This window comes from Aplidium turbinatum, chromosome 3, assembly GCF_918807975.1.
Source record: "Aplidium turbinatum chromosome 3, kaAplTurb1.1, whole genome shotgun sequence".
NCBI classification, from domain to species: Eukaryota; Metazoa; Chordata; class Ascidiacea; order Aplousobranchia; family Polyclinidae; genus Aplidium; species Aplidium turbinatum.
In genome coordinates, this window is record NC_137474.1 from 14,639,432 (window position 1) to 14,666,035 (window position 26,604).

General features: G+C 36.8%; 1 protein-coding gene and 1 non-coding gene across 3 annotated transcripts; one reads left to right on the top strand and one right to left on the bottom strand.

The window, feature by feature from the left end:
- Positions 1-1,524: 1,524 nt before the first annotated feature.
- Positions 1,525-26,587, bottom strand: LOC145766453 (uncharacterized). 2 transcript variants are annotated; one of them, XM_082578166.1, is made up of 22 exons: positions 25,810-26,587; positions 24,428-24,466; positions 23,879-24,036; positions 23,114-23,175; positions 22,065-22,164; positions 14,954-15,112; positions 13,190-13,317; positions 12,590-12,684; positions 11,697-11,861; positions 9,750-9,884; positions 8,555-8,677; positions 8,076-8,249; positions 7,181-7,366; positions 6,728-6,850; positions 6,111-6,301; positions 5,605-5,750; positions 4,630-4,759; positions 4,141-4,250; positions 3,583-3,616; positions 3,063-3,194; positions 2,421-2,535; positions 1,525-2,311 (listed from the first exon to the last, which is right to left on the bottom strand). In XM_082578166.1, exons 1-22 carry the CDS (start codon positions 25,844-25,846, stop codon positions 2,169-2,171), a joined length of 2,685 nt encoding a protein of 894 aa, XP_082434292.1. In that variant the 5' UTR covers positions 25,847-26,587; the 3' UTR covers positions 1,525-2,168. The 2 variants fall into 2 exon arrangements, with proteins under 2 accessions (XP_082434292.1, XP_082434293.1); XM_082578167.1 differs by lacking the exon at positions 25,810-26,587 and adding an exon at positions 25,631-25,732.
- On the top strand, positions 13,637-13,708 carry Trnaa-ugc (transfer RNA alanine (anticodon UGC)). Its single transcript has one exon. It is a non-coding gene; the product is annotated as a tRNA-Ala (tRNA).
- Positions 26,588-26,604: the final 17 nt, after the last annotated feature.

Consider the following 26,604-nt stretch of genomic DNA (forward strand, 5'->3'; position numbering starts at 1 on the left):
GCAAGCAAAGGGACTAGGTGGGCAATTGCTCACCTAGTTTATATGTGAAAAGATGCTATGACGTACAGAGTAGCCTACAACATCATGCAAACAATCACGGTTGGAGACCAAATATTTGAGTTTGTTTAGATACATAGGCTGCACTGCTCATTGCCTGAGAAGTTTCCGACTTGCCCCAAAATGCAAGACTTAACTAATATAAATTAAAGTGCTCACAATTGTTTACAAACGCCTTCAACACGGCTTGACTAAAAAAACTTCACACTACGAAGCCAAGTCATTGTTTACATTTTACATGGAGCGACATTACCAACCTACCTTCTTGCTTGCTTACATTACATTCCTGTTCTGACCTGTAATTTACTAATTTCTCAGTAGGCCTAAGTTGTGTTAACTAATTTTTTCTTTTTTTCTGCAAGACTTCAGTCTCCACGTGGGACTCTAGCGTCAAAGGCAGTAGTGCAGTGGTTCCCAACCTGGGGTTCGCGGACCCCTTGGGGGTCCGTGAGAAAGCATTTGGGGGTCCGTGATTACCTGGTGAATTTTGGAAAAAAAAAACGAAAAGCGATCTTTTTACTTTCATTTCTCTTTTTAAATGCAAATGTGTCAAGCTCAAGCCCGCGAGAATAAATTGTAGGCTACCGGCATGCATTGAAATAAATCTAACTGCTGCTGCTTACAGTGTCGACTACAGTCAAATGAGGATTGGCTCGTCTATACGTAGGCCTAATAGCTCGTCTATATCGCCTGGACGTTGAAGATGGTAACGCCTAGAACATCACACGGCCAGGGCGAAAGAGAAAATTGAATTGAGTCCTGTCTTTGTCATGAGTTACACTAGAACAATGGGCAATTGCAAGACGTCAACATTTCGCAGTTTGACAAAAAAAATTTCAAACAACAACTAAGACATTAAAAAGTATGCGTTGACGCTATGCGTTAAAAAACCGCGAAAACTTTGCGGCGCAGCCTCAAGCGCAAACTATCCAAAAAAATGTGGCCGCAAGCGTTAGCGCAAACAAAAAGTCTACGCCGCAAGTATGCGGCGTAGAATTTGCGGCGCATACGTACATCTCTGCGGTCTGGTGAATATTTCATATGCAACCACGAAAATTAAACAACCAGTAGCCTACGAGCATCGAAACACTTTTCAGGTAGTATGTAACACGACTTGGATTTTTGTCTGACACAAACAAAGAAATAAAAAAGGAAAAAATATATTGTGTTGTAGTGTAGCTGTGTGTGTCTTTGTAGTGTAGCTGTGTGGATCGCACATCAAAGAAGACGGCAAAGCATAGGGGGGTCTGGGGGCGAAGCCCCCAGCTCATTGGATAATCACAAAAAATTGCTTTTCCCTAATGGAAATCTGTTTAACGAGGCTCTAGAATGTGGCAATAAGGTTATTCTTCCAGAAGCCCGAGGTCCACCTTCAACACCCAGAAGGTCCGGATTCGGACCGCGGTCCGCCAGTTGAGTAGCCCTGGCCTAGACTATATGCAAAAAAATGCTTAGTCCACAGGGTTTTACAAACAACATTTATTTATTGAAAGACATCAAGCATGCTACTTCTTGGCTATTTACAAATCCAAAAAAGTTCAAAGTGTGATTTAAATTGTTACTGAAAATTAGCTTGGCTATGCTTTATTCTAAAATAAGCAAACCTGCAAGCTACTTTTTACATTGATTCAACCGCTATAGTTAAAGAAGAAATTAATGTGCAGGCTGAAATAGACTACATAGTCATCACGTTTCCGTGTTGTATTACAAACAACTAATCAACAAAACCAATTTTGTGCGTTTTCTTGATAACAACTTTGCTTTGCCTTACGTTAAGTTCCAACTGCTGTAGGCTACGAAGTAAAAAGTGAAGTGATTGTCTACAAAGGTTTACTGTGAGGTTAATGTACTAATCCGCAAATTGTTAAGGCAGCGGTCGTTAACGTTCAAAATTTGATACGCGAGAAGCGGAATTGTCGTGCACAAAAAGCTATGAACTTTCTGTCACTTTTTAACTAACCGCCCGCAACCAACTTTGCTTGGTTAGTCGCAAGCAATATTAAATATTTTGTTGAGCGGCCAAATTAGTCAATGTAACCGGCCAGGTTTGACCCATGTGCAGAGGTTAAAGCGTCAATACAGGTGCGCTACACAACATTGATCAAAGCTCTTCAAGCATCCATATCTTTTCTCTGGTGTCGATTTCCACAAATCCAACAAGCAACCATTGAAAGACATGAAGCAAAAACAAAAACAACTCCAATAAAAATCGCCGTGGTGATAACGTATTGAACAGTCACTGGAGTATCATCATCTACAAAATACACATAAATCGTTGAAATGTTAAAATTGTTAATTATTACTTATAAAAAACGTAGGTACGGTTCCACTAATTTGATTTAGCCTGCAGTAGACTAGCCTACCTTTCGAGACCACCAATGGTCCAATCGAGACAACTTCGTCTTCGTTGTGTTCATCAGCTACATCTCTCTTTGTCATTGTTCTGATGAACAGCGACGAGTCTTGGCTTTCACAAGCCTGAAATATTATTATTTCATGAAAGAAGTGTTTCATTTTATATACTTATGTTTCATCTATTTTAGTAGGCGACATCGTTTAAATAAAGTGTTATCAACCTACATTCAGAATATACTGGGTCTTCGGGAGCAGCGGACTGGATGTCGATGACCAAATGGTCTTTTGCTGCTCCAGGGTATAATCAGTTGAACTGTTCAGCACCAAGCTTAATAAGCGTTTCTTTATGTAAATTGTATGCTACTGTGACGTAAGCTTATTATGTAATGGCCTACTATAATATAAAATCTACCTTCTCTCTCTCCCCCCCCCCCCCTTCTCTCTCTCTCTTATAGAAACATGTAAAGTTTTCCTGAATAGCTAGTGTTGCAAGAAAAGAATAATGTTTTTCATTTTGTGCCAAATTGAGATTAGACGAATTGAAAGGTCTTTTCACGATGTTGTATGAGTTGGTCATTTTACCCAAATTTGTTAAAGCCTTTAAGCCATTTCATCTGGAAGTTGTTTCTACTGTTTCTACTGTTTCTTACTGGAATACAGCTTTTTCCTTCCTCTGGCGAACATATTTTCAAGGAACAATGTAGGAAGGTAGCATCGTAGTTGACGAAAGCAATCACTTTTGTTTCGAAGTGGGCAACGGGACCCCTTCCTGAACGAGTGATCTGTTGGATGAGTTTGCTTATATTAAAACTTTGTCTTTTAACTTTAAAAACAGTTTCATAAAAACTTTTATAAAGCAAAGATACGTGCAATTCTCTTGAATAACAAGGAGTATGAGATTGCCTTTTCCATGTAATCAAAGAGAGTCATGAGTTGCATTGATGAATCAAAAATAATACGACTAAAGTTTTACTTCAGCGCCTATAAAAAACCCTGTTTTATCTGCAGGAAATAAAAGTTTTAAAAGTGCGATAAAACTTTATTATTATTTACAATTTACAACAACCTTAGATTATATTGAATTTATCTCAGAAAAATAGGGCACTTAAAATTGAGACGTTATATGGCATACAAAGCAACCTAAATGGTTTGATACGTAGCTCTACTTACGTTGACATGCCCCACTTTTCCTTCTATTGGACAGCTAAAAGTGAAAGCAAAAGACATCGCATTATATCGTAACTTAGTAAGTGTCTGCAAATACTGCAAGCAACCTACCCTTTTTTATACAAGCATTTCTCTAAATCCTTTTAAAACTTAATGAATTTCGAATTTTGGCTCTGCTGGTTGAATAAGATGTATCGTTTTAGTGGAGCATTCCTACCACTGGTGTAGGCTACTCCAAAACATTTCTAAACCCAAACGAATCATATCTTGTTAAACTTCACCAAATCCTTCTTCTTACAATTCAACGTCTGCAGACGTTGAATCAATGCAAAAAAAACGGGATTTTGTTAAGTTGGTAGGACACGTTTTAAGAATTTAGTCTGCCTCCCACCAGAGAAAATCTTTTTAACTTGAGTTCTGGTACAAACTAGTTTGGACCAGTTGAATGTTGTCATTAACACAATGTTGTAAGTTTGAAGATATAAGTTTGTAGCCTAACATCCAACTTATCGAAAAATTATGACACATCTCTTTTCGTTGGAAGAAATGGTCTACACTTACCAATGATCGATGAAAGTATACATGTACTGGTCATTCTTACTTGTTGTAGGAGTAACCCAACATTTATCGATGACGAGGTTCAGGTTGTTATTCATGGTTTGCAAATCTATCTAAAATTGTGACAAAGCACAAGTACTTTTAATTGGTTTTACGACTGGTTTATGAGTTAGGACAATAATCTACAACAACGTTATACGGTACCTAATCACAGCACAATAGAGGAAAACATTAGGCATGCATCGTCTTTATAGATTTTGCACCATTGTTTTACCCAGGCGTATTGCCATGGGGACCCACAGCCTCCCACAGGGGTAATTTGTGCCTCAACAAATCTGAAGTTTTAAAATCAATGCTTTTAACACTAATGGTTAGTGCAGTAATGCTTGACAAATGCTCAGCAAATTTTCTTCAACTACTAAATATAACCAATAGGCCTCTAAAAAATTGTTTGTACCTCCTAAAATTGTCTGGCTTTGTCACTATTCTTACCATAATGTAAAGTGTGTCCGTTGTTTTATACTCATTGCGAGTGTCCACTTCCGCATGTGTCGAATCAGTGTAACGGTTCAACGTTGCCACGTACTGCCCTCTTCCAGCTCGTGCAGTTATATTGGCGACACTTTGAGAAATATACCATTTTTCATTGAATGCTTTCATCACGCAAAAACACTCATCCCCACGGGTGCACGTAAGGAGAGAAGGACATTGGGTCGTGCCACTTCTTTTAATTTGTTTTTAGTCGAGTAAATTTTAGACTAACAATATGACTGGTTTTTGGATAGCAGAATTCGAAAAAACTCCAAAATAGGCTATTACCAAAAACATTAAAACTAAACTTATGGCCCAGTAACCAATTTATCCATGCGAAGCGTGTGGCAGTTTATTGATTCGTAGAAGGGCTATCAGATTTGATGTACTGTTTAGCATTTCTTCATTGTGTTGGTTATACAGTACTGTAGGTATACTATTGGATGTTGCAAACTTGGCCACCTTTAAAATTACTTTTGTTCTTCTTGATATGCTTGATCACTTGATATGCTTGATTTTCTTGATCACAAGGCATTGTTTTTTGAAAAGCATGAATTAATTTAAGTGAATCATATAGATAGGCTACCATATGACGAAAAGAAGCTAATAAAATTATATAAACAATTGAAACATACAATAAGTGTCAATTTCAGATCCCTGTTGAATATCTTGCAGGTTATATGGATAAAAACATTAGTCAACATTAAATAGAGAAATTTGTAATGAACTAAACATATTGGTTCCTTTTGGCCCTACGCTACAATTTATCCAAATAACCTAGCTGTTGCAGATTGTAAAATTAGTAGGTTATCGTAAGACAGAATATACTGTGTTAGGTATGTCACTATAAACTGTTTAATTTTTCAATCGTTTATTGCAATTTAGTTTTTTTCTATTTATTTGAGGCCATATAAACAAATTAGGTTGTTTTCTTACTTTTTTATGACTCCATAATGGGTTGAAAGAAAAGTCAGATTCTTTAAGTCAATTTCATATGAACAAGAAAAGGTGATCATCTGGGCTGCGCTTGTATAAACCCAGTTTTCCAAAGTATTGCTGTATGTCAAATGTGTAGCATTTTTCTAAAATACAGTAAAATTTCAAAATGTAAATGAAGATTCAAAAAAGCATCTAGTTAGCCTGCTACAAAGTTAGGTGATGCGGTACGCATAGAATTGAATGTTTCTTCGTCAGTCAGGCAGGAGTTTTTAATTAGGGCTGGTGCTGGAGTTTGAAGTTTCACGTAATTGTAACAGAAATGGTAGCCTATAGTACCGGAATCGTAACAGAAAGCGTAGAATAATCAAACGTTTAAAATCGTAATCGAATACTTGGTCATTGCAGTCATCCTGCGTATCACTAACTCAGATTATGCTGTCTTGTTTAAGAGGTAGGCTACTGTTAGCACACAACCGATCAACAGATTAAAAACAATGACTCACAGACAGTTTTGTTCCGCAAGAAGAGAGCGACCTGACATCAAACACCCAGATATCCGGTGACGTATTTTTAGTTGTTCCTTGGCACTTGAAGTCGTTGAGAAAAAAGTCTTTCAAACCCACGTTCGAACCAGAGAAATATGCCGATGAAATTTCAAAAGTCATTCTGTCTGCCAGACAAACTGTTGTATAACCTGCATGCAAAAGTGATTTCTTCATTAGGTACACAGTATCATGAAAATAAAGATTAAACTCAAACATAATTTCACATACAAAGCAATGGCAACAGAAGTTTGCAAGTTTTCTTAGCGCATAGGAGATTTTCAATGAATAACTGCTAGTTTTACAATCAATTTTTAATCAACGAAAAAGGATTTTTCTGTCTTTATTTTTTCAATTTATTTTTCACAACAAATTTGCGTGATTTTTATTGATCCTTTGTGAACCAAATGAGGCAAGCATCTGGGTATCTTGGATAGTACCAAAGTTTGGCATCATATGGGAAGCCTTTCCATGAAGTCTGGACATTGCTCGCTGGTAAAGAGATACGCCTTCTGCCCCAGAACATGAAAAGACGATCTCGACGACAGAGGTTTGAAAGGCTAATTTCCAACATTTACCTCCACAGGAAAAACCATTACCCCCGAGTCCATAGTCACATGTACATCTGTAACTTCTTTCAAGATTTGTACATGTTGCGTTTGTGTCACATTTATGTGTATTGATAGCACATTCATCAATATCTGTGATAAAAGATTAATTAAAGATTTCGAAAAGTGTTTTTTGAAATAGATAAATAAAAAAATTGAAAAAATAACATTGACATCGTTAATATTATTATTCAAGCATGTTGCTATGGATAAGCTACCGAGAGTTAAGATTAGTGTCTCAAAATTATGGAATTTTATTTGAAAATGCAGTAGGCTAGCTATGTTTTTCGGATGTTTTTCAATCATTGTTTAAAATACAAGCTTACAATTAAATACTGACTAGGCTACTAGAAAGTGTTATAACACAATTACGTATTAAACGAACAATGCATTTGTGAGAAAATAATCTAATTACTGAATTACCTTCACAAGTTACACCATCTCCTTCAAGTCCTTCCATGCAAACACATTTAAACCCACTCAACGTGTTGATACAGGTAGAATTGGGGTGACAGTTATGAATCCCAAGAATACATTCATCGATGGTGTGCAACGCCTCCGGAACTATTTTCTTTAGAGGATGACGATCCGCTGCAGTGGTGTGAACACCTGAGAACCATAGTTTTATAGACTTAAGATTTTTGAGAGCAGAATTGGACCGTTTTTGACGAGAGTTTTAGCTTTTGCACGCTAAGTTTTTCAATAAGAGTAGACTAACAAACGGTCAACTTTCCGAATAAAATCGCCTCTCAAATATCAAGTATATAATTTTTCTTTTCCATATTCAGCGTTCTGTTGTCATAAATAGAATTTTTGATTGAAGAAATATCTGACTATAAAACAGGTTTCAAACTTCAAAACTTTTGATTTTGCACTAAAACAGAAAACAAGCAAATAAAGAATAACTTGTTTTAGAAAGGACGTGCTAATACAAATGCAATTGCTTGATAATGTTGATATTATAAATTCTACAAATGAATGTAGGCCTAAGAAAAATTTCTGCAGCCTATAGTCTAATCGCCAATAGAGTCTGATTGAAAAAGTTATATTAATTAAATGAGTATATGGATTGAATTTAAACGGTACCCGGACAACTGCCCACCGGAAATTGGAAGAAATTGTCGGCGGGGGCAATTGTCCGGGGAGCAGTTGTACGGGGAGCAGTTGTACGGGGAGCAATTGTCCTAGATCTATATAAACATTTCTATTTAAACAAAATCTTGGTAAATCACTGTTGTACAAAAGCATCTTATATATATAGCCGACAAGTGTGTCACGGAAAAACGTCAATTGCTGTATAATGTTCTTGCAAAAATACCCGTTACGTGAGCGCAGGTGTAACCGTTTCCTTGAAATCCTGGCTTGCATCGACAAGAAAATCGTTCCTGTGTTCCCAGGCAAGTTGCGTTGCTATGGCAATTGTGGCTCAAAAATGAGCATGTTTCGTCAGAAATCGATTTTCCCAACTTATTCACAGATCTGACGACTTTAGCTTTAAAAAAAGGCACAAAGGTGGGCTGAGTGCTTAGAATTAGATAATAATAACAAACTTTTCAAAATACAAAAATGATTTTTTTATAATTTTAAGCTTTCTGTCATATGGCCAGCAAGACAAACATAGTTTTCTTTTTTTTTATGAAAAAATTACACAAAAAACAACTTTAATAAAAACCTAGGTAAAATTTAGGAGAAAAAATCAATTAGTGTAGCCTATTATAAGCTATGTAGCCTATAAAATGTGCTAAACTGTTTTAAGTCCAGCAAAGCTGAAAACGTCGCAAAATGTCCAAAGCCTACCTTTGCAAGAGTAACCATTTCCATTAAATCCAGGTTTGCAATCGCAAGCGTATTTTCCTTCAGTATTTTTACATTTGGCATCTTTGTGGCACTTATGGCGATTGAGAAAGCACTCATCTATGTCTGAAAACAATTTTGGCTACCAATATGTATATGAAACTTTTTTGTTCTGATAGCAAGATGTTTACTAAATGTTCTATAAGGGAAGTACATCCTAAACCTAAACTTGAAATTTTAGCGTCATTAATGTAGCTAATAGCGAAGAAACATTCTCTTAATGCGATATAAGTCTAAGCTCAACTCTAAAGATTGAATGCATCAAAGGTGGATCATTTACGGATTATATAAATCGGCCGATTAAACAGTAACTCAAGGACGTTTATTATGTATCAACCGTAACTGGATGATTAAAATCATCAATTACTGATCCTCACATCAACTTCGCAGAGGGCGATGTTAACAGCTCGCCGTACCCTTTAGTCGGGGGGGCGCCGCCTAGGGGGACACTCATTTTTATTGTGTGTAACCTCATTTGATTATTTGAGAAGAAATATATATATATACTATTACAAAACTTCACTGTTTGGTAGCTTAGTCTATACTACATAAGTTGTGTTATTCGTTGCCCGCATCCCAGCAGAGTGGCTCACCGAGGTGTGAGGCCTTAATAGCTCTTTTGATAACACTTTGCTTAATCAGTCACAGCAGAAAAAATTACTGTTGGATAAAAAAAATTAAAACACTGTAAAGTAGACTATAGTAAATTTGTCATGTTGCTAACGAGATAAAATTCGGAACAAACTTTTCTGCGGAAATCGCGTGATTTAATCTTTAAAAATTATCGATGTAATAAAGAACATAATGTTGCTGTCTTCCTGACATATTTTTAAGATAATAAACTCTATTGAAGATAAAAAAACAAAAGTAGTGCAATACCTACCTGCCAAAAATAACAAAGAAATCCTGAGGATATTGAGAAAGTTAAGTCTGACTTATATTTCTTCATTAACTAATTAAAGGATTAGCTTATTCGGCCGCTTAAAAGGCCCATTTTTGGTGCATACAACCTTAAAGTAAGAAAAGCAGATTTTCATCTTCCGTAAATATGAGACACCACTCAAATTATTTCTTTTTAGTATCCTACCAATAATGCAGGCACACAATCAATCAAATATGCTGGTGTTAACTCACAAACCTCTACACTTCTTTCCGTCGCCCTCGAAGCCCTGTATACAAGTACATTTGAACTCCCCTGGCAAGTTGGTGCAGGTTGCGTTGGCGTGGCAGTTATGAGTTCCGAGCATACATTGGTCAATATCTTCGCTGTTGTCTGGATTGCGCAAAAACATTAAATTACATTAGCAACATAATCATGATATCTATCAGTTTTTAACGTCTCAGAGGCGTCGAGATACTGAAAAGTACAGTGGTCCAGAAGTTTCATCAGTCTACAGTAGACTCTAGATTCTTGAAGATCTGGGCAATGGGCATGGGGATGCCTTTAATCTGGACATGGGCTTATGCGATAGAAAGTTGCGTTAGATCAGAAGCTACCCCAGGCAGTCACTTTATCTGGTCCGGATATTTATCAAATCGGGTACGGATCTGATTAGATCTATACCAAATCTGGACCAGATAAAGTGGCTGTCTGAAACCATGTAGACTTATTTACTTTTAAGTTGTTTGATGTAAACTTTAAGTGAACAACTTGTGATAAAATTAAGCCGTTTAAAAGTTATCCATCATTATCGTTATCCGCCATACTTCTTGATTATTATCAGCTGATCCATAGGGTAGGGCAGCGGTTCTCAATCGGGAGTCCGCGAAACGTATTTAGGAGGTCCGTGAAAGTTTCCGAATTTGCAGAATGTGTGATAAATTATAACATTTAAAAATCGGTAGGCCTAATGTTTGATTTGTGTATTTGTGAACAAAGCCAACAATCATGCTCAATCTATGCGTCGCGCTGCCCTGATGCCTCGTTTGAAACATTAAAACAAAGGTTCGGTTTTTGACTGATGATCCTCTCTTGTTGCAGATAGAATAGTATAGCTTTAGGAGAGAAGTTATTTTACAACACCATAAACAGATGACTGACAGTAACTTAATGGGATAGAAGAGCATTATTCAAAAGAAATACAATGCACTAAACAGAACTCAAACGTTTTCGGCAAGAACTCTTTGCTCTCTTCAGGAAATACCTAACTCATCTAAAAAAACAAACAAAGAAAGAAATAGCTGTAAATAATGGTAGTGATTACAATTATTTGTTTGTTTTTTTTTAGATGTAAAACAGATCTTGATACTGAATACATCTAAAGAACAAACAAATAAATAACTAATTAGCCTATTACCATTATTTACAGTTAATTGTTTCTTTTGTTTTTTTGATTTTTTGTTTTTGTTTTTTTTAGATGTATTAGGTATTTTCTGAGCAGGGCAAAGAGTTTTTGCCGAAAATGTTTGAGTTTAGTATGTTGTTGTTTTAGTAATGCATTCTATTTGTTTTGAATAATGCTATTCAATCCCATTAAGTTATTGTCAGTCATCTGTTTAAGGTTCGGTTTCCTCATTAAAACAATTAAATTTTAATGAAATTTATAGAAAAACAACAAAGCATATATATTGCTGATTGTTCAATGTTCATCCTGTGTGCAAACATAATATAACACAGTATAGCTCATAACAGAACTTCGTCAATGTCATCAATTCCCATAAATACGCCGCAAGCTAAACAAATTCTTCTAAGTGTAGGTTATGCTTCGAAACTTATGAAATATCGGTTTTCGTTAGATGCCTACCTAGCCTATTTAAATTTCAGAAAAAGTATTTTTAAGGGTCCGCGAGCACTTTAAGGTCACCAAAAGGGGTCTGCGTGAACAAAAAGGTTGAAAACTGCTGGGATAGGGCATGGTTGTTTCAATTTAGGCTTAGTTATATTTTATTTCAATTTTTTTTGTTTATTGCTGCAAAAGCACATAACGCAAACACAGGAAAAATTAAATCAATAAAACAACATCAAAAAAACTAACTAACAGTACTGAAACTAGCATAAATTAATGTACAAATATAGCCTGTGAGTCAGGCAAGAAAATCAAACCGTTTAAAACAAAAACAAAATAAACCTGTGCAAGTATATAACCTGTGCAAGTATATCCATCTCCAAAGAATCCTGAATTACATTTGCAAGAATATCTATCTTCTATTCCTCTGCACATCGCATTAACGTGGCAGTCGTGAGACTCAAAGGAACACTCTCCATCTTCCACTACAAATCCTGGTCGAGATATGTATCCCCGCAAGTGGGCTGAGAACACAGCAAAAAAGATCGTTTACGCGCACTCGTGAATTGAATCTTTCGACTTTTGTCGCCCTTTTGTTTTCCTAATTATTTAAATATAATTAACAAAGTTTCATTGAGTGTTGACGTTTGAAGAATAATAAACCATAAGATAACATATAAAGAAAGACGTTTCAGTTATTGAGTCACGACAGGCAGCATCAATAGAGTTTTAAAATGTTGTTTGCATAATTTCACAGGTGATTCTTCGTTTATTTAATTAGTCTGAACGAAGAATTGTTGACACTTGAAGCATATTGTTGATTGATTGAATCGTTATTCTCGGATTGGGAAAGCTTCTTGCAGATCTTAACCCTGGCAGTTCGCATACTTGTAGAATGTAGATGCTTTGAGTCACTGACGCAGGCCCGTTCACTGAGATTGACAGAGTGAAGTTTTCAATTATTGAAGTCTTGTTGCTGAAGAATTATTCCATCCATTAGATGCCTCTGAATGGAGAGCAGTCTTTAACGTGCGTTGCTCAAGCGCACACCCGGAGAGTCGAACCAGCGCGCTTGATCTTGAAGCTTCGTTCCAGAAGTTACACGCTAACCAACTGAGCTATTGTACGATATAGGAGCAAAATTTCAAATAATACCGTAAGCTAGTATATACTCTATTGTAGCTACATAAAAATAGAAATGAAATTTGTTAATCTTCAAACACAAGTACAGTTGTAGCCTTTTTTCTCTTACGATAAGCCGCCAAATAATCTCCGCTTGCAAGAACCGCCACAATGGACCAGACTGTGGAAAGAAGTTCGTCTTCTGTTAAAGGGCTTGGGGGATATCTAAAGAATAACTTCAACTGACGTTTCTGATAAAAATCGTTATGCTCATCAAATTATTTCAACTTTCAACTTTTTCCGGTATTTATTAAAACGTAAAAACCGTATTTTCAGTTTCTTGTTTTTTCGTCAGTAGTTTAAGTTAATGATCTTCAAATGCTTTTTAATTGCCTTTCAACAAGCTATAACTTGTAACACAAGAAAGGAAATTTTACAGGTAAACTAACGTTTTCTTCTTTGTCATAAACAGGTTTACACCTGGTGGTTAAAGATTCAGACAGTGGACGGGAAGTCAAGGAAGCCAATCTTCATGTCCACCTTCAGGCATGCCTTTAAGTGTCCTGCCAAAGACACAGCCGCATGCTCATGAGCGGTGTCGAACCGGCGCCCTTTCGATTTCCGTTCCAGCGCTCTCACCACTCGACTATGACGCCGACTATTGTTAAACAAGAACTAACGTTAAAGTAACGTTAAACGACAAGTGCATGAACCGATTATAATTATTTACCTAGAAAATAAAGAGTAGCCCATCAATATTCTGCTTGGAGTTCCAAAGATAGTCACAGTATTATTGAACTTGTAGGGATCGAATGAAAAATCACCAGTGAATTCTTTCGGTGGAATAGAGCTCCAAACCTAAAAGGTATTAATAAATAAATTAAATAAGGCTATGCAGCTTTGCGAAGAATGCATCAAGCAAATGAATGTCAGAAGACTTGCCACAAAACATTGAAAGCATCACTTTAAAAGTTCCACACAAGTGATTAATCAAAGCTCTGAACTTTTTCGAAGTAGTCTACGTATTTTACACACATTTCATCGAGTAAGCAAAGGGAACAGATACTGTATGTCGAAGTGTCAATCGAACAATACTGAAATAAAAGCGTCGTCATCGATTGATGACAAATGACGATTACGCGATACAAAATCATCGCTTTGTTTACCATAGGACAGAGGGGATGTAGCTCAGTGGTAGAGCGCATGCTTTGCATGTATGAGGCCCCGGGTTCAATCCCCGGCATCTCCATTTTTGTTTAAAAAAAAAAAGGTTTTTGTTCCATGAAATATCAAGGCGCAGAGTTTTGAAATACTGGTTATCAACTAAGAAAATAAATCTGAATACTTTTTGACAAGCCGTAATAGCATAAGTTAATTGGCGTTTCTTTCTATTTGATGCGGAAGCATGAGCCTCAACCAAGCACACAATAACAAAATCATTCGCTATCTCCGCTTGCAGCAGATTGCGTATCATCATAGGTTACTTGACAGGGTTCCATGTGATTTTTTTAATCCATGTGATTGTGAACAGAGCGCACAATACATGAGCCTGAAGTTAACCAGATGAATATGTCGCAATAAATACTTAAAAGCAGGTAACTAAAGTTTTAAAAAAATTCAAACTTTGATGCATAATAAGCAAACTCTAATAAAAGTAGCCTATTGCTTTTAGCAGATTACAGTTGTTTGAACCTGTTTGGAGAAAAAAAGAATTATTTAAGAAAACATACAGCTTAAAAGCTTTTAAGTGCCAGACAGCATGAACTGAACCAGTGATGTAGCTAAAAAAACAATTTTAGAGGGTAAAAAGCAACTGATGAGGGGGACAAATACTTTAATGCTTAAAATAGAGAGTTTATTTGAAAATATAGCTACTGAATGTAGATAAACATTTATGAAAAGTCATTCAACATGTTACACATTTTACAATTTTCAATTTTCACATTTCACAATTACAACATTTAAACATTTACAATGTCATAAAAATGTTGTAATAATATTCAAAAAATATTTTTTTGTGAGGGACAAGATAAAATTTTTTGCGGTAATTGCTCCCCCTAAGCCACAACTGCACAGCTCAAGAGGGGATAGCAAAATTGCGTTGGTCAACATGGCGATTTCCCGCATCACCAATAAGCTTGTACAAGACCGAGAGGGTTGGAAGCCCAAAGTTGTAATGGTGGCCCTAAATGGAATGAGCTTGTAGAGGAAGAAATCAGTTCAAAAGAGTAGCCTAAAATCACTTCTCTGTTGATAGGATGTCAGGGCTGTGGTCCGAGTCTTGAAGTCGGAGTTGTAGGGATTTTGGCGTGTTCGGAGTTCGCCAGTTATAAACCAACGAGTGGGAGTCGTATAATTTTTGTCGGAGTCGCATATTTATCCCCCGACACCACAGTCATGATTGATAGTTTACAATACGTTTAATCCCATAGCAGCCTAATAATAGCCTACTCGAACTAATGCACCGCCCAGAAAAATATATCTCTTTCATTACTTCTTTGCTGTATATCACGTAGTATATTTCGCAAATAGATGGACTGAGTTTTCCGCTAGCTTGGAAAGCCAAAAACTGGATGTTGAATTCCGCATCGGAAGTGTTTCCGCTAAAATGGGAAACAAAAACTTCGTCGTCTTTGGAGCCTCTGCCAGCAACCTTAAAGCAATTACTTTTATAAGCGTGGTAATATATTTTAGTTCATTGCAGGAAACTGCTTTTGTTATGCCTATTCGGTTATAACCTACAATAGGCTACGCTTAGAAAAAAACTTTAAATGTCGCTAAAGTTTTAAGTGAAAAGGTGCTTTGATTAAATTACTTATTTTTTATCGAAATCATTTAATTTTAAATTATTTGACATTTAGTTGAATTTTCAGTGAAACTTTAATTTAACAAAGCAATCATTTTTTTTACTCAGCTGTAGTGTTCCTTTATTGCTTATAGGCGTTGTAGCCAGGGCCGGATTAAGACGAAACTGGGCCTGATGCTGCAGCGCAAAAACAGGCCTATTTTTTCTAGGCATTGGTACATATGCATTCGACACTCTGACTCCACCGTACACGCGTAATCAGACCGACCAAAGAGCCTTTATTGCTTTCGACGCAGTCAGCCAAATTTTAATGAACATGAACAATAATAACGACGTGTTATCGTAAAAACTCGAGAGTAACATCAGGCTATGTAACACCAACACAATTCAATACCAATATTGCCTGAAAAGCGGAGTTAATGAAGAAAAGGCTAATCCAGATCAACTTAACGTTGGCATATTGTCAATGCTGCGCTAGTGCTGCTTACTTATACTACTGTTTTTCGAGCCTTAGCAAGCGCGAAATCTTCGATCATGTCAGTGCAGTCAAGGCTGCTCAGCACCTCATGTTCAATGCTCATAAGCGCCAGCATGTTTAGCCTTTCCTCCCTCATCGAGGACCGCAGCTCTCCTTTGACTATTCCCAGTTTTGAGAAGCTCCGCTCGCCGGAGGCATTAGACACCATCAAGCACAGATAGATGCGCAAAGCAATCTCGACGTTTGGAAATGTTTGAGAAAGGTTCAACGACGACAAAAGCTTGTACATGGTAAGCTCTGCTGACTCGTTCACACTCACCGATTTCTGGGTGCGCATAAATGCAGCAAACTGTATGAGCTCAGCCACCAGCGTGTCTTCCAAGTCATCTGGATACGAGGAAACGAGATTTTGAGCTTTATTCTCGATCTGCTTTATGCTCAATGACGTTAGCTCCGAAAAAAATCCGAATGTTGTAGATATATCCTCATACGCCTTAACAAGAAGGAAAAAACTAAGACTTTTGAAACAAATAATTCTCAAAATGGAAATGAACCAAGTATCAGTAGGTGCAAATGTAAACTACGAAAAGGGCATATGCAGATAAGTTGAGTGTCACAGAGGGAAGTAAGAAACGAAAAGGGGAATTTGTCAGGCAATACAATAAAAATACTTGGAGCTTGGTTTTACAATAGTTCCGGGTAGTGAACAATCGTCACGGCCCTAATGTTTGGTGTGCTCCCAAATTCTGCCAAATGACGTTATGAAACCTTCTAAAGTTGTTCGTCACTTTCATTCAAAGCACAACAATCTTGAAGGCAAGCCACTTGAATATTTTGGACGAATATTCTCTGATATGAACGATTAAAAAAAGCAAATGAAAAGATGACGACTACCGAAAAATCCTTTCTTCATGAATCCTATCTAGTTTCTCTACGAATAGTTAAAACCAAAAAAAGCATACACGATTGGGGAAGAGTTAATAAAGCCGTGCATCTTATCTGCGGCTGAAGTAATGAAGGGCCCTGAAACAGCTCGAAAAGTGTTATAATTTTTCATCTGAAATAAGTAGTCTATGCCAAAATCTTGCTTTATCTTACGTGCCTAGGCGTAACACTGTGCCTAGGCGTGCGAAAGTCGGACTACAAATTTCATAATAAGAATTATTTGTGGGTTAATTAAGCAAAGGAAAACTGTTCAGCGTCCGGAAAATTCACGTCTGTTTTCGTCTGGGCCTATTTCAGGAATGGGCCTAATGCTGCAGCATCAATAGCATCCACCTTAATCCTGCACTGGTTGTAGCCTAACCACTACAACTAAATTTACTGAAGCATCTCTTTTGAAACATTAGGCTACTATCCAATTAGGCGAGTAAGAAGTGACATTGGACCCGGACATTTTTGATAACAACCATTTTTTGGTTGCAGGAAGCTTGTCTGGTAGTCAGACCGACGATTCCAAAATTCGGCAAAAATCGGACTTGGGGAACTGCCCCAAAACCGCATTTTAAATTTTTATAGCGCGCCATCTAGCGGTTGTAAATATTTGCTCTAAGTAAAATGTAACTTCGAAAGCATATATACGTAATTAACACTCACAACAAGATAAGTGTATTAAAACTTTTTTTTATAAAAGGTTGTGATCATGGGTGTCACTGCAGGGAAGGGTCACTTACCCCCCCCCCTCCTCCCCCAGGATTATGATTTTACATGTAATTTGCTCGCGAGAGTGCAATGTTCAAAAATTGGATTCGCCTTCCACGCGAACACTTTCTCATAAAGTTTTCAACCAACTCTACTTCAGTTTTTTTGATTTCTTTAAATAGTTGTTGCTCTGTAGCTTTACGAGCTACAGAGCAATTCAAGAAACTTTACGATAATTGCCTCTACTCTACCCAGTGATCGATTTCGAGTAATGGGTAGTACCAAACTTAAGTTATAAGTAGAGTAGACAATCGGAAACAGACATTGCCGTCGGCTGCAGAGTGGGTCAGGTGTACGTCGGAAGGCGTACACCGATGCATAGCGCTCAAGTCCGCTTTCCCGCAATGCAGGGTAAATATATGAAAAAACAAACAATGTAGGCGAAACAACTACTTACATCATATGTTAATAGTAATTTTTTTCACAATTTTCTCACCTCACCACTCAAATGTTACTTTAAATTTAAAACTTTTCTTACCTACGTTGCAGCTTACAAGATGAATTTGGCTTCAAAAATTGTGCCCTCCCAACCCCGCTTCTCTCCCACCCCTGCATTTTTTTGCCGACGCCTATGTTTGTGACGTATTTGGCCATTTATTACAGTTTAATTATTTTCATACAATTATAATTGCCTAAGTAAAAGTGTAATTCAATGTACAGTAGGCTATATGACACTTCAACAAGCAACTGAAACAAATAGGGATACAACGTTGGCAGATGTAGAATCAACGTATAATAGAAAAATAAACATCAGCGATTTGAGCAATTAATGCTTATCTAGAGACCGCTTAATGTCGTTTATTCAGTACTATTGCTTTGTTTCAACAGAAAAGGCAGCGTATATTTAATATATGCGTTCACTTTGATTTACACATCATTCATTGCAACAAATATTTTACTTGAAAAAACTACCACAGTAACAATTTGAGGTCCCGTTCTAGGGATGCAACTATTTTTTATTAAAGTAAATATACTTTTACACTCACAGCTCTTGGGTATCTAACACTCTACAAGTGATGAATTTTCACACTGAGCTTCACAAGCACAGTGAATACTGCATTTAAATCCTTTCATGGAGCAACCACAAGATGTGCATAAACGTTTAGCGCTCCTGCATTTGCACCTAATTTCTTTCAGAAAGGTTTTGGGTGCACATTCATTATCTGTCATTATTGGGACCAGACCAGAAGCTGTTTCCTTGTATCCATAAAAAGTAGGATTCAGCACAGTTTTCAAATGACGCCATGTTGACACTTGATGATGCACACGAAGGCTGTGAAAGTAGCATGCTCTACTTGTTGGAGGCATTCTTTCAACTGATATATATTTTGGGGGATACAGCGTAATGGTAGCGCAATAAATTCAAAGTATTCATGGAAAACACTTGCTTGTACAGAATTTGGGAGAATTCTTCTCAGATTCTGGAAATGTCTTTTCTTTTTAAGTTTCCTTGTTTCCGAAGGCGGCACATTTACGTTGCAGTTTGTCCAGACCTTTCAAGATTTTAAAAACTTCTACTTTTCCCATTACGTAAAAGCAGGATGTTGTATCGCATCCAGTGAACGCGTGGCAAAATAGCAACGATCGGCACATATTTTCTCCAAGAGCATGCTGAGCTCGACGAATGAAAATTTTCGCGTTAGACGTTTTCATATAAATGCTGTTTCCGCATGGTGCGTGATAAAGCAAAAGTATGAGTATATCGTCAGCCATCACAGTTAGCCTATTATACTTGACCATAGGTTTCATGTTCTTCCAGAACGACAGCAACATCAGCGTCTCTTTCTCCTTCGCCTTGTCCACAGTAATGCCATTACTACTAAGATTATCCTAGACTAGAGTAAGTTTATAAATTTTTGCTTGTTACGTTTATTTGATAAAAAAGCTGGTTTATTTCCCGGAATGGGTGTGTCTAAGCGAATTGCTACCACGGGACAAGATGTGGTCAGTTTTATTCGTTTTTGCTCTGCTCCTTTGATTGTTTCAGTATCACAATTATTGTCAAAAACAACGCTGATATTGGTATTTTTCCCGCGTAGAAGATATTGAATGAACATTTCAAGCAAATTTTTCATATTCCCAACTTTTGGCCAGGGAAGTCGGTGAATGAAAGCACAGCCATCAAATACTAGATAATCGAAAAATTAGTGCACAGAATATCCTCATTTTGCAGAATTATGTATTTGAACAATGCAGATGTCTGAGATTTCAACATACTTCCGTCATCTGAGAAAAGTGATGGTGGAACATTGGCAAGTTCATACGAAAATTTGTCCGGTTCTAGTGACCCCTGCAAACAGGCTATAGACCGTAATCTGTGAAAGATTTCGCTGGATGACATGTGTATCTCTTCATCTCCACATTTTAAGGCTTTTCGCATCACGGCAAAGGTAGCCTACTTGCTTGGCCAGATCTTTTTAGCGAAATCTCTTTCAGTTTTCTTTCCACATATTTTGCGAATAATATCGTTACCAATAATTAAGGGGTTATCCACATTTACACGAGTATCAGCAATAACGCCCTGTTGAAACGTTGTAGCCTACAAATCTTCATCATTTTTGCCAAAGCTTTCGATGCAAACACAGTTTTCCATAAATCATCTAAACCACTTCTTTCTATCAGTTTGCTCCGAGAAAGGACATCAGTTGATGAAAACCACCAAGTCGTAAGTGAACATTTTTGAAAATACCAAAATTGTCCTGTTTAATTTTGAATGCTCTGAAGTAGAGGGGTTGGTCAAACGTTAGCGGTGCACAACGTATGGTCATTTTTCTCGCTTGGTCTTGAACGAATATCATTGTGCGGTACTGCAAACAGCTTCATCTGTTGCAGGATTAAGCAGCATCATAGGATTAAATGATACTGACGAAACCTGAAACTCACCTTTAACAACACTAGCCATGAACCCTTGCCATTGTACTGGCTTGGAATTGAATATGTTTGAACACAGCCATAGAGTGTCAAGCAATTCGTGGTGCGTAAATAACAAGGGAGAGGCATTCAGCTTCTTGATTCGTACGTCTTTCCAAGTATCTGTCTTTGCAGCCGTATACGACTTGACTAAATTGCCTGATTTCAGTAAATCAGTTGCACTGACGTGTCGTTTTTCAATAATTAGTGGTCGAGTTGCCATTCTTGGTGTTTTCCTATTCATAATGCCCATTACATGCGTTGTATCATGAGTTCATGACCTGTCAAAGTATCTTTGTTAAAATCGAAGTTATCTGCTACCCACTGACAGAAAGAGCCGGGATGATTTGTAGAGTCCATTACTTCATCCATATTATCACCATTCGCTTGGCTTACAGTAGGTGATCGCTTAAACGCTATTATTTGACCATAACTTGCACAAAGATCAAGGGATGATAGTACATCCATGAGAATACTCGATCTTGTGACCTAACGTATAAAAATGCCAATTGACAATAAAAGTCTGGCGACATTGCATTGACGTAAGAATGGCTACCTATGTAACAACCTATTTCTTCAGATAAGTATCTTTGTGCAGCTTTGGCGATGATGCAGTGGATTTAATGACTTGGCTGGTATGATGTTATAGTTGTTATCCAACTCCTTAATTATGCTTTTTCTGAAATCTTTTCTTTGTGAAAGTTCAAGGTATAAATCATTACATGTGCCCGTAATTTTCATGTTTGTCAGATACGTTGTAACAGACAAATTACATTTTCCAAAATCAATATTAGTTAATTAACATTTTTCACAATTTTACAACCCCTACACTGTGGGATGGCACAACGGGTAAGGTGTTGTCTTTCCAACAATGCAAACCTGGATCGACTCCTGGCTTCAGCTGGTTGTTGAAAACACCGCTCACCCCCTACCTAGGGTGTAATAAATTGGCATAATTGCTGCAGGAAAGGCGGCCGAGAGAAAGGAACTGGCCACCCTACTCTCCTTAGTGCCAGAGGCTTAGTACAATGAGTACCTTATCTTCTCATAACCAACACTTGAATCAAGTATGGACCACCTTTTGACACTATCATTGGAGCCTAATTTCTATTACATGAGGCACTCAGCAAACAAAATATGTTATTTTGCGTCGATTCAATGTCGCCAGACGTTGAATCAACGTAAAATAGAAAATTTTGCTGAAGGGTAATTCTAGACACTATGTTAATCATCTTTGTTTCACTTGAAATTCGGGATTTAGCACGACAGAAAATATATATGTTTTTCTTCCGCTAGATGGCGCGCCGATCAATAATTGCCACCCTCAAAAAGGCCTTTCCCCATGTCCGAATTTTGCCGAATTTTAGATTTGGGGTCTCAAACAGGTAACCCATCTTTTTATGAAGAAAACTGGTTGTTATCAAAAATGTCCGGGTCCGGCTATTTTTATGTCAATTCTTACTCGCCTAAATATGACAATGTCGAAAATAGATTTCACTAAACTATACTGCAGCTCTGAAGATTAAAACATTCTAGTTATCGAAACGTTTGCTATACATGAGTATATAGTAGTGCTGTCTACCTTTTGAGTTTATTGTTTGATTAGAATTAGATTGATCACTGGACCAATCGTTCTAACCATTTTGCTCCTTAGATCAAACTGATTAAGTAGCCTACAACCATACAAAGGCCTTACAGACTCAGAGTTACCTGTAAACTGTAAGAAAGTGGTTGGGCGTCTTCGTTATCGATTTTCAACAAAGTTGTGAATGGAATCGTGGCAAGTGAGGTCAGTTGAGCATTGGCAAGACTGTAAAGTTGTGTCATGGTTGTGTTTTATTAACAATTATAGGCTACTAACCTACGATACGTTTCTCGGCAGCCGATTGTAGCAAGAATTGACAGCGATAGACTCCGTGTTTCGCACACGAGGCCGGGCTTGTCAGTATCGCACCACTAATTCAAGCCACGAGGGTATTCGACCACCGCCTTCCCAGTCAGTTTAACTCTTATCTTTGTGGACAGAAAGAGCCAACAAAACCAGCAAGCTCCTTGACAATGTCCTACCCTGGCGCTTGCAATTTTTATTGGTTCTTTTCTTTGGCATGAATTAGTGGTGCAATACTGACGAGCTAAGCCTCTTGCCGAAACACGGTGTTTATCGCTGTCAATTCTTGCTACAATCGGCTGCCGAGATACATGATAGTTGATTTTGGATGGTCTAAATGGCAAGCGTGGAAGCTACACCGTTATGGTTAGCAAATCGCAACTGCTCGCGTACTAGTGAGTGCTCAGCCTTGTGCTGATAGCCAGGAAGAACGCTCCCTTCTTCACAACATTTTGTACGACTTTAAAACTTATTTAAGATTCATTGTTATTCTTATCAAAACCTTATATTATATCTATATTTCTTATTTAGATTTTCCACTTGAATAAAAACCTTATAATGATTCTTTTACATGATGGAACACGCTGGAAATTTTGTTAATTATATTTTATAAAATACTTAAATTGATACAATTGTCGCGCAATTAAAGTAAGGTTTTCATTGAACTGCTAATGACGAAATGCGGGAGCAACAGAGTTTCTCAACTTATGTAACTAACATTATCGTGTAACTCTCTGCATCATTTCAACTTGATATAATGTACTAGTAGGCTATAAAAATGATTTGGTCAAAATAAAGTCAAATTTAGTAAAATTAACACATATTTGTTTTCGGTCAATATAAGCATAATCATCGTGTGACAGATACTTACTCATATGTCTTATTGTACTCAATCTTTTCAACGGAGAGGGTGTTGTTTTCGTACACCGATACCTTCAATAATTATAAATACAGTACAACATGTTTTTCAAAACGTCTATGGCATTTGCCCATCTAGCAAAATTGGCCTTTAGACATTGATTCAAGCCTCTGTCTATATAGACGTTGAAGCAATATAAATAGACGAATTTATTTGCTGGGATTCTACCAAGCGAATTTCACTCTTGTGCGAGACATCTCTTTCAAGATTGTCATTTTCAATTGTCACTCTTGATGTTGCACAGAAAAAAAACTTTTTCACAAGGCACGTATACATCATTTAATACACAGATAAACTTACATAAATATATAATTTGAATGGTACTAAAGTAGCCTACTAAAGAAGCTAGGACTGCTGGTACTAAAGAAACTAGGATGACAGCAAAAGATCACAGGGTCAACAAAGTCAGCTGCTGCCACCCCCATATAAACATGAAAAAAGAGACTACAAAGATTAGACTTGCTTCCGTTTTAAAAGAAACTCTAAATTAGAGACTCTCAATTTTTTTTGTCAATTTGGTAAAGATAAATTCATTTCTCTTTTGCATCAATATATAGGTATTTATAATGCAATTTATCTTTCCTATACTGCAATAACTGTAGGCTACTGTGTACCCTTCCGGTAGATGCGATTTACCCCAAAAGGGTAGATTTATTCTGGTTGAAAGCTCCTCTGTAACAAATCCATTAAACACTTCTCATTCTTTTGATTGTATACCTGGTTACCAACGTCATACATGTCTTTGCCTCCATCTGTGATTTGGTTGTTTGCGCTGGTGTCGTACGTGTAATGGTAAACTGGCTGGTAACTAGCCACCAAAGCATAACGATGTCTCAGCAGTGAACTGTTGGCACTCGACAACGTAAACGGCAAACCTAAAAATTTACGCAGACTTTTCTGAGGTTGCGGTTACTGACAAAGTGTTTGTCCCCAAAAGCAGAGTTTGTACTTTTTTTTAGTTTTTTTAAGCTGTTTTTACAAACTCGCATTTATAAGTAACTATAAGTTTGGTAAATCGACAAAATGTATGCAATTAGAGCCTATTTTATGTGGTTTATTTGTAGTAGGCTAACTGCAGACATTGTTATAGGCTTTAAATTTGACAAGATTTTATAACTTGGTTTGCTTTTACAATAGTTAGGTTATATAGAAAAGTGTAACTTTTCCTATGATAATCTTTCACAATTTGCAAATGCTGTCAAGGTTTTCTTGGGCATCAATTTGTCTCAATCATGCTTCATTGCTGCTATAACAGTGCTACATTACCTTGGATTTTTGGAGTCAAGAAGGCCATCAATAGAAAACCTTGGAAAATAATAAACAAGTGATTAAAAAGAAAATATTTTTTAATAGAAGTTTTTCTATGCAAAGGTTTGTTATGAATTTTGTCTTGGCTTTTCATTAATTTGTATTCTGGTATCGGAGAAGTAGGAGTTTACCACTTCTCCAATCTACAAATAATAACAAATAACTACAAAATACTTTCATTTGGTTGTAAAGGCAGAACATTTTTGTAGAGGGGGTTCAGATTTAATCTCGTAGAGTTACGACACTTAGCTTACATTAATCCAACTATAATACTTTCCTTTAAGTCTAAAGTTGGGCTACGTTAAGGGCAGATCCAGCAAGTAGACTTATACGGCGATTTTAACAAAACATGATATCGCGTAGGCACAGCCCTATGAGATGAGGATGCAGGGAAGCAGTCGCATCCGCGCTACATAAAAAAAAAATTGCAATTTCGGACGAAAATATCCAGTTAGGCTATTTGGTTAAATTGTTGCGTTTTTAAATAATGTTTCCTAACGTAAAATGTGGACAAATTTTGTTCGCACCTCAAAGTGTTTCATTCTGCTACGGCTATGTGTGTAAGATTACATTAATCCGACATTGCAATTTGCAAATACACCGTGAATAAAGGTACTTTTATAATGTGTTTTATTATTCGATCAATTTACCAATCGACCGCCTCAACCGCCCCCCTCTGGATCCGCCACTGACCTACCATAAGAAAAACGCTACGATTTCCATGAATACTGCACCATTCTTGATTTATCGCGCAATTGTAGATGCCACCTTACACAAACACTTTAAATTGCTTTTTTTGGTGAGATCATTTCAGCTTTAAACAGTTGTTTCAAAACACAGAAATATTATTCATTATTGCAAATCGGAAAGATTGATATCGGACAAACGATGACATTTTGCAAAGTACTCAACTCTCGTATATATAATTTTACATTTCCTACAAACACTGATTTTGTTTGAATAACTCTATTCGCTATCCTTGTTTTGTATTGGTTAATCTTTTTTGCATAGGCTAAGTAAAACTGGCGTTATTTTTCGCAAAGCAGAAAAAGTAATAGAGACCTGATAAGAAGACAAGTTGAATTTCTTTAACATTTTAGCAAGTGGGTTTGTTCAAAACGAAAATATTTTGAAAAGTTCAAAAATTATTTCAGTGCAAACCTTCTTTGTCTTCCTTTCGTTTAATTGAAAGTAAGTTGTTTGCTGAATTTTGTCTCTTCTCAGTAAAAATTTGTTCCTGAAATTTTCACCAGTAAACAATCCGTAAAATACACGGCACACGCTCATGTCAAATACCGTATGCAACTTTAATTGAAACACAATTTGCATTTATTACGAACCTTGCACAAAGATGTGAAAAAAGAGATGTTCTTCCATTTTGTAACAAGATACAACTTTAGGTGATAGATAAGATTGATCGGTCAGTAAAACGTTGTTTTATTGATACAAACAGACCAAAAGACTAAGGCTGAAATGTATAAAGTTAAAGATTTTCTTATTTTTCAATCAGCTTTTAAGCTTTCAGGGTATGAAAATTATTGACCCTGTTGCAAATTGTTTTTTTCAAAATTTCCGAATTTCCAAAACTAATAACACTCTTCTCTATAAAGAAACGATTGATTTCAAAAGCAATTTTCAAACATGATTTGGCAGCAATCTATTTTGTTATGAACTCTCATCACAGTTCGCACAGGTATGCTCGATTGGATCTGAATTAGATAAGCGCTTTTCTTTGTGCTTGAGAAAAGATAGGAACAAGCAATACTAGTTTAACGCATCATAAGGATAGCTCTCTTTTTTGAGCACCTAGTGAATGGGATAATTCACAAGCCATAAGACTTGCAACAACTAGGTACACAAGCTGAATAAACGTCAGCACGTTTAACCTGATAGTAATTACAAAATTCTTTCCTATAAACACAGACAACTCTTCGATTGCATGTAGCATTTTACTTCGTCTTTAGATTTATGTGTTAAAGAAATGATTTTGAACCGTTTTTAAATGGTCTACCCTGTTTTACTTTTTTAAACTGATGAAGTATAAAAACTGCATACGCAATGTCGAGATATAGTAAGTTAGGTTACTCAACTTTTAAACTCAACCTCAAAAAGTTTCAATCTGCCTTAGATGCGCT

Excerpts from the sequence above, each read along its gene's own strand:
- LOC145766453 (XM_082578166.1), bottom strand. The coding sequence starts at position 25,846 with ATGGAAGAACATCTCTTTTTTCACATCTTTGTGCAAG. Across the intron at positions 15,113-22,064 it reads CACTTTCTTACAGTTTACAG|GTTGCTGGCAGAGGCTCCAA; the intron begins GTAACTCTGAGT and ends AATTGCTTTAAG. Across the intron at positions 9,885-11,696 it reads AGATGGATATACTTGCACAG|ACAACAGCGAAGATATTGAC; the intron begins GTTATATACTTG and ends TGCGCAATCCAG.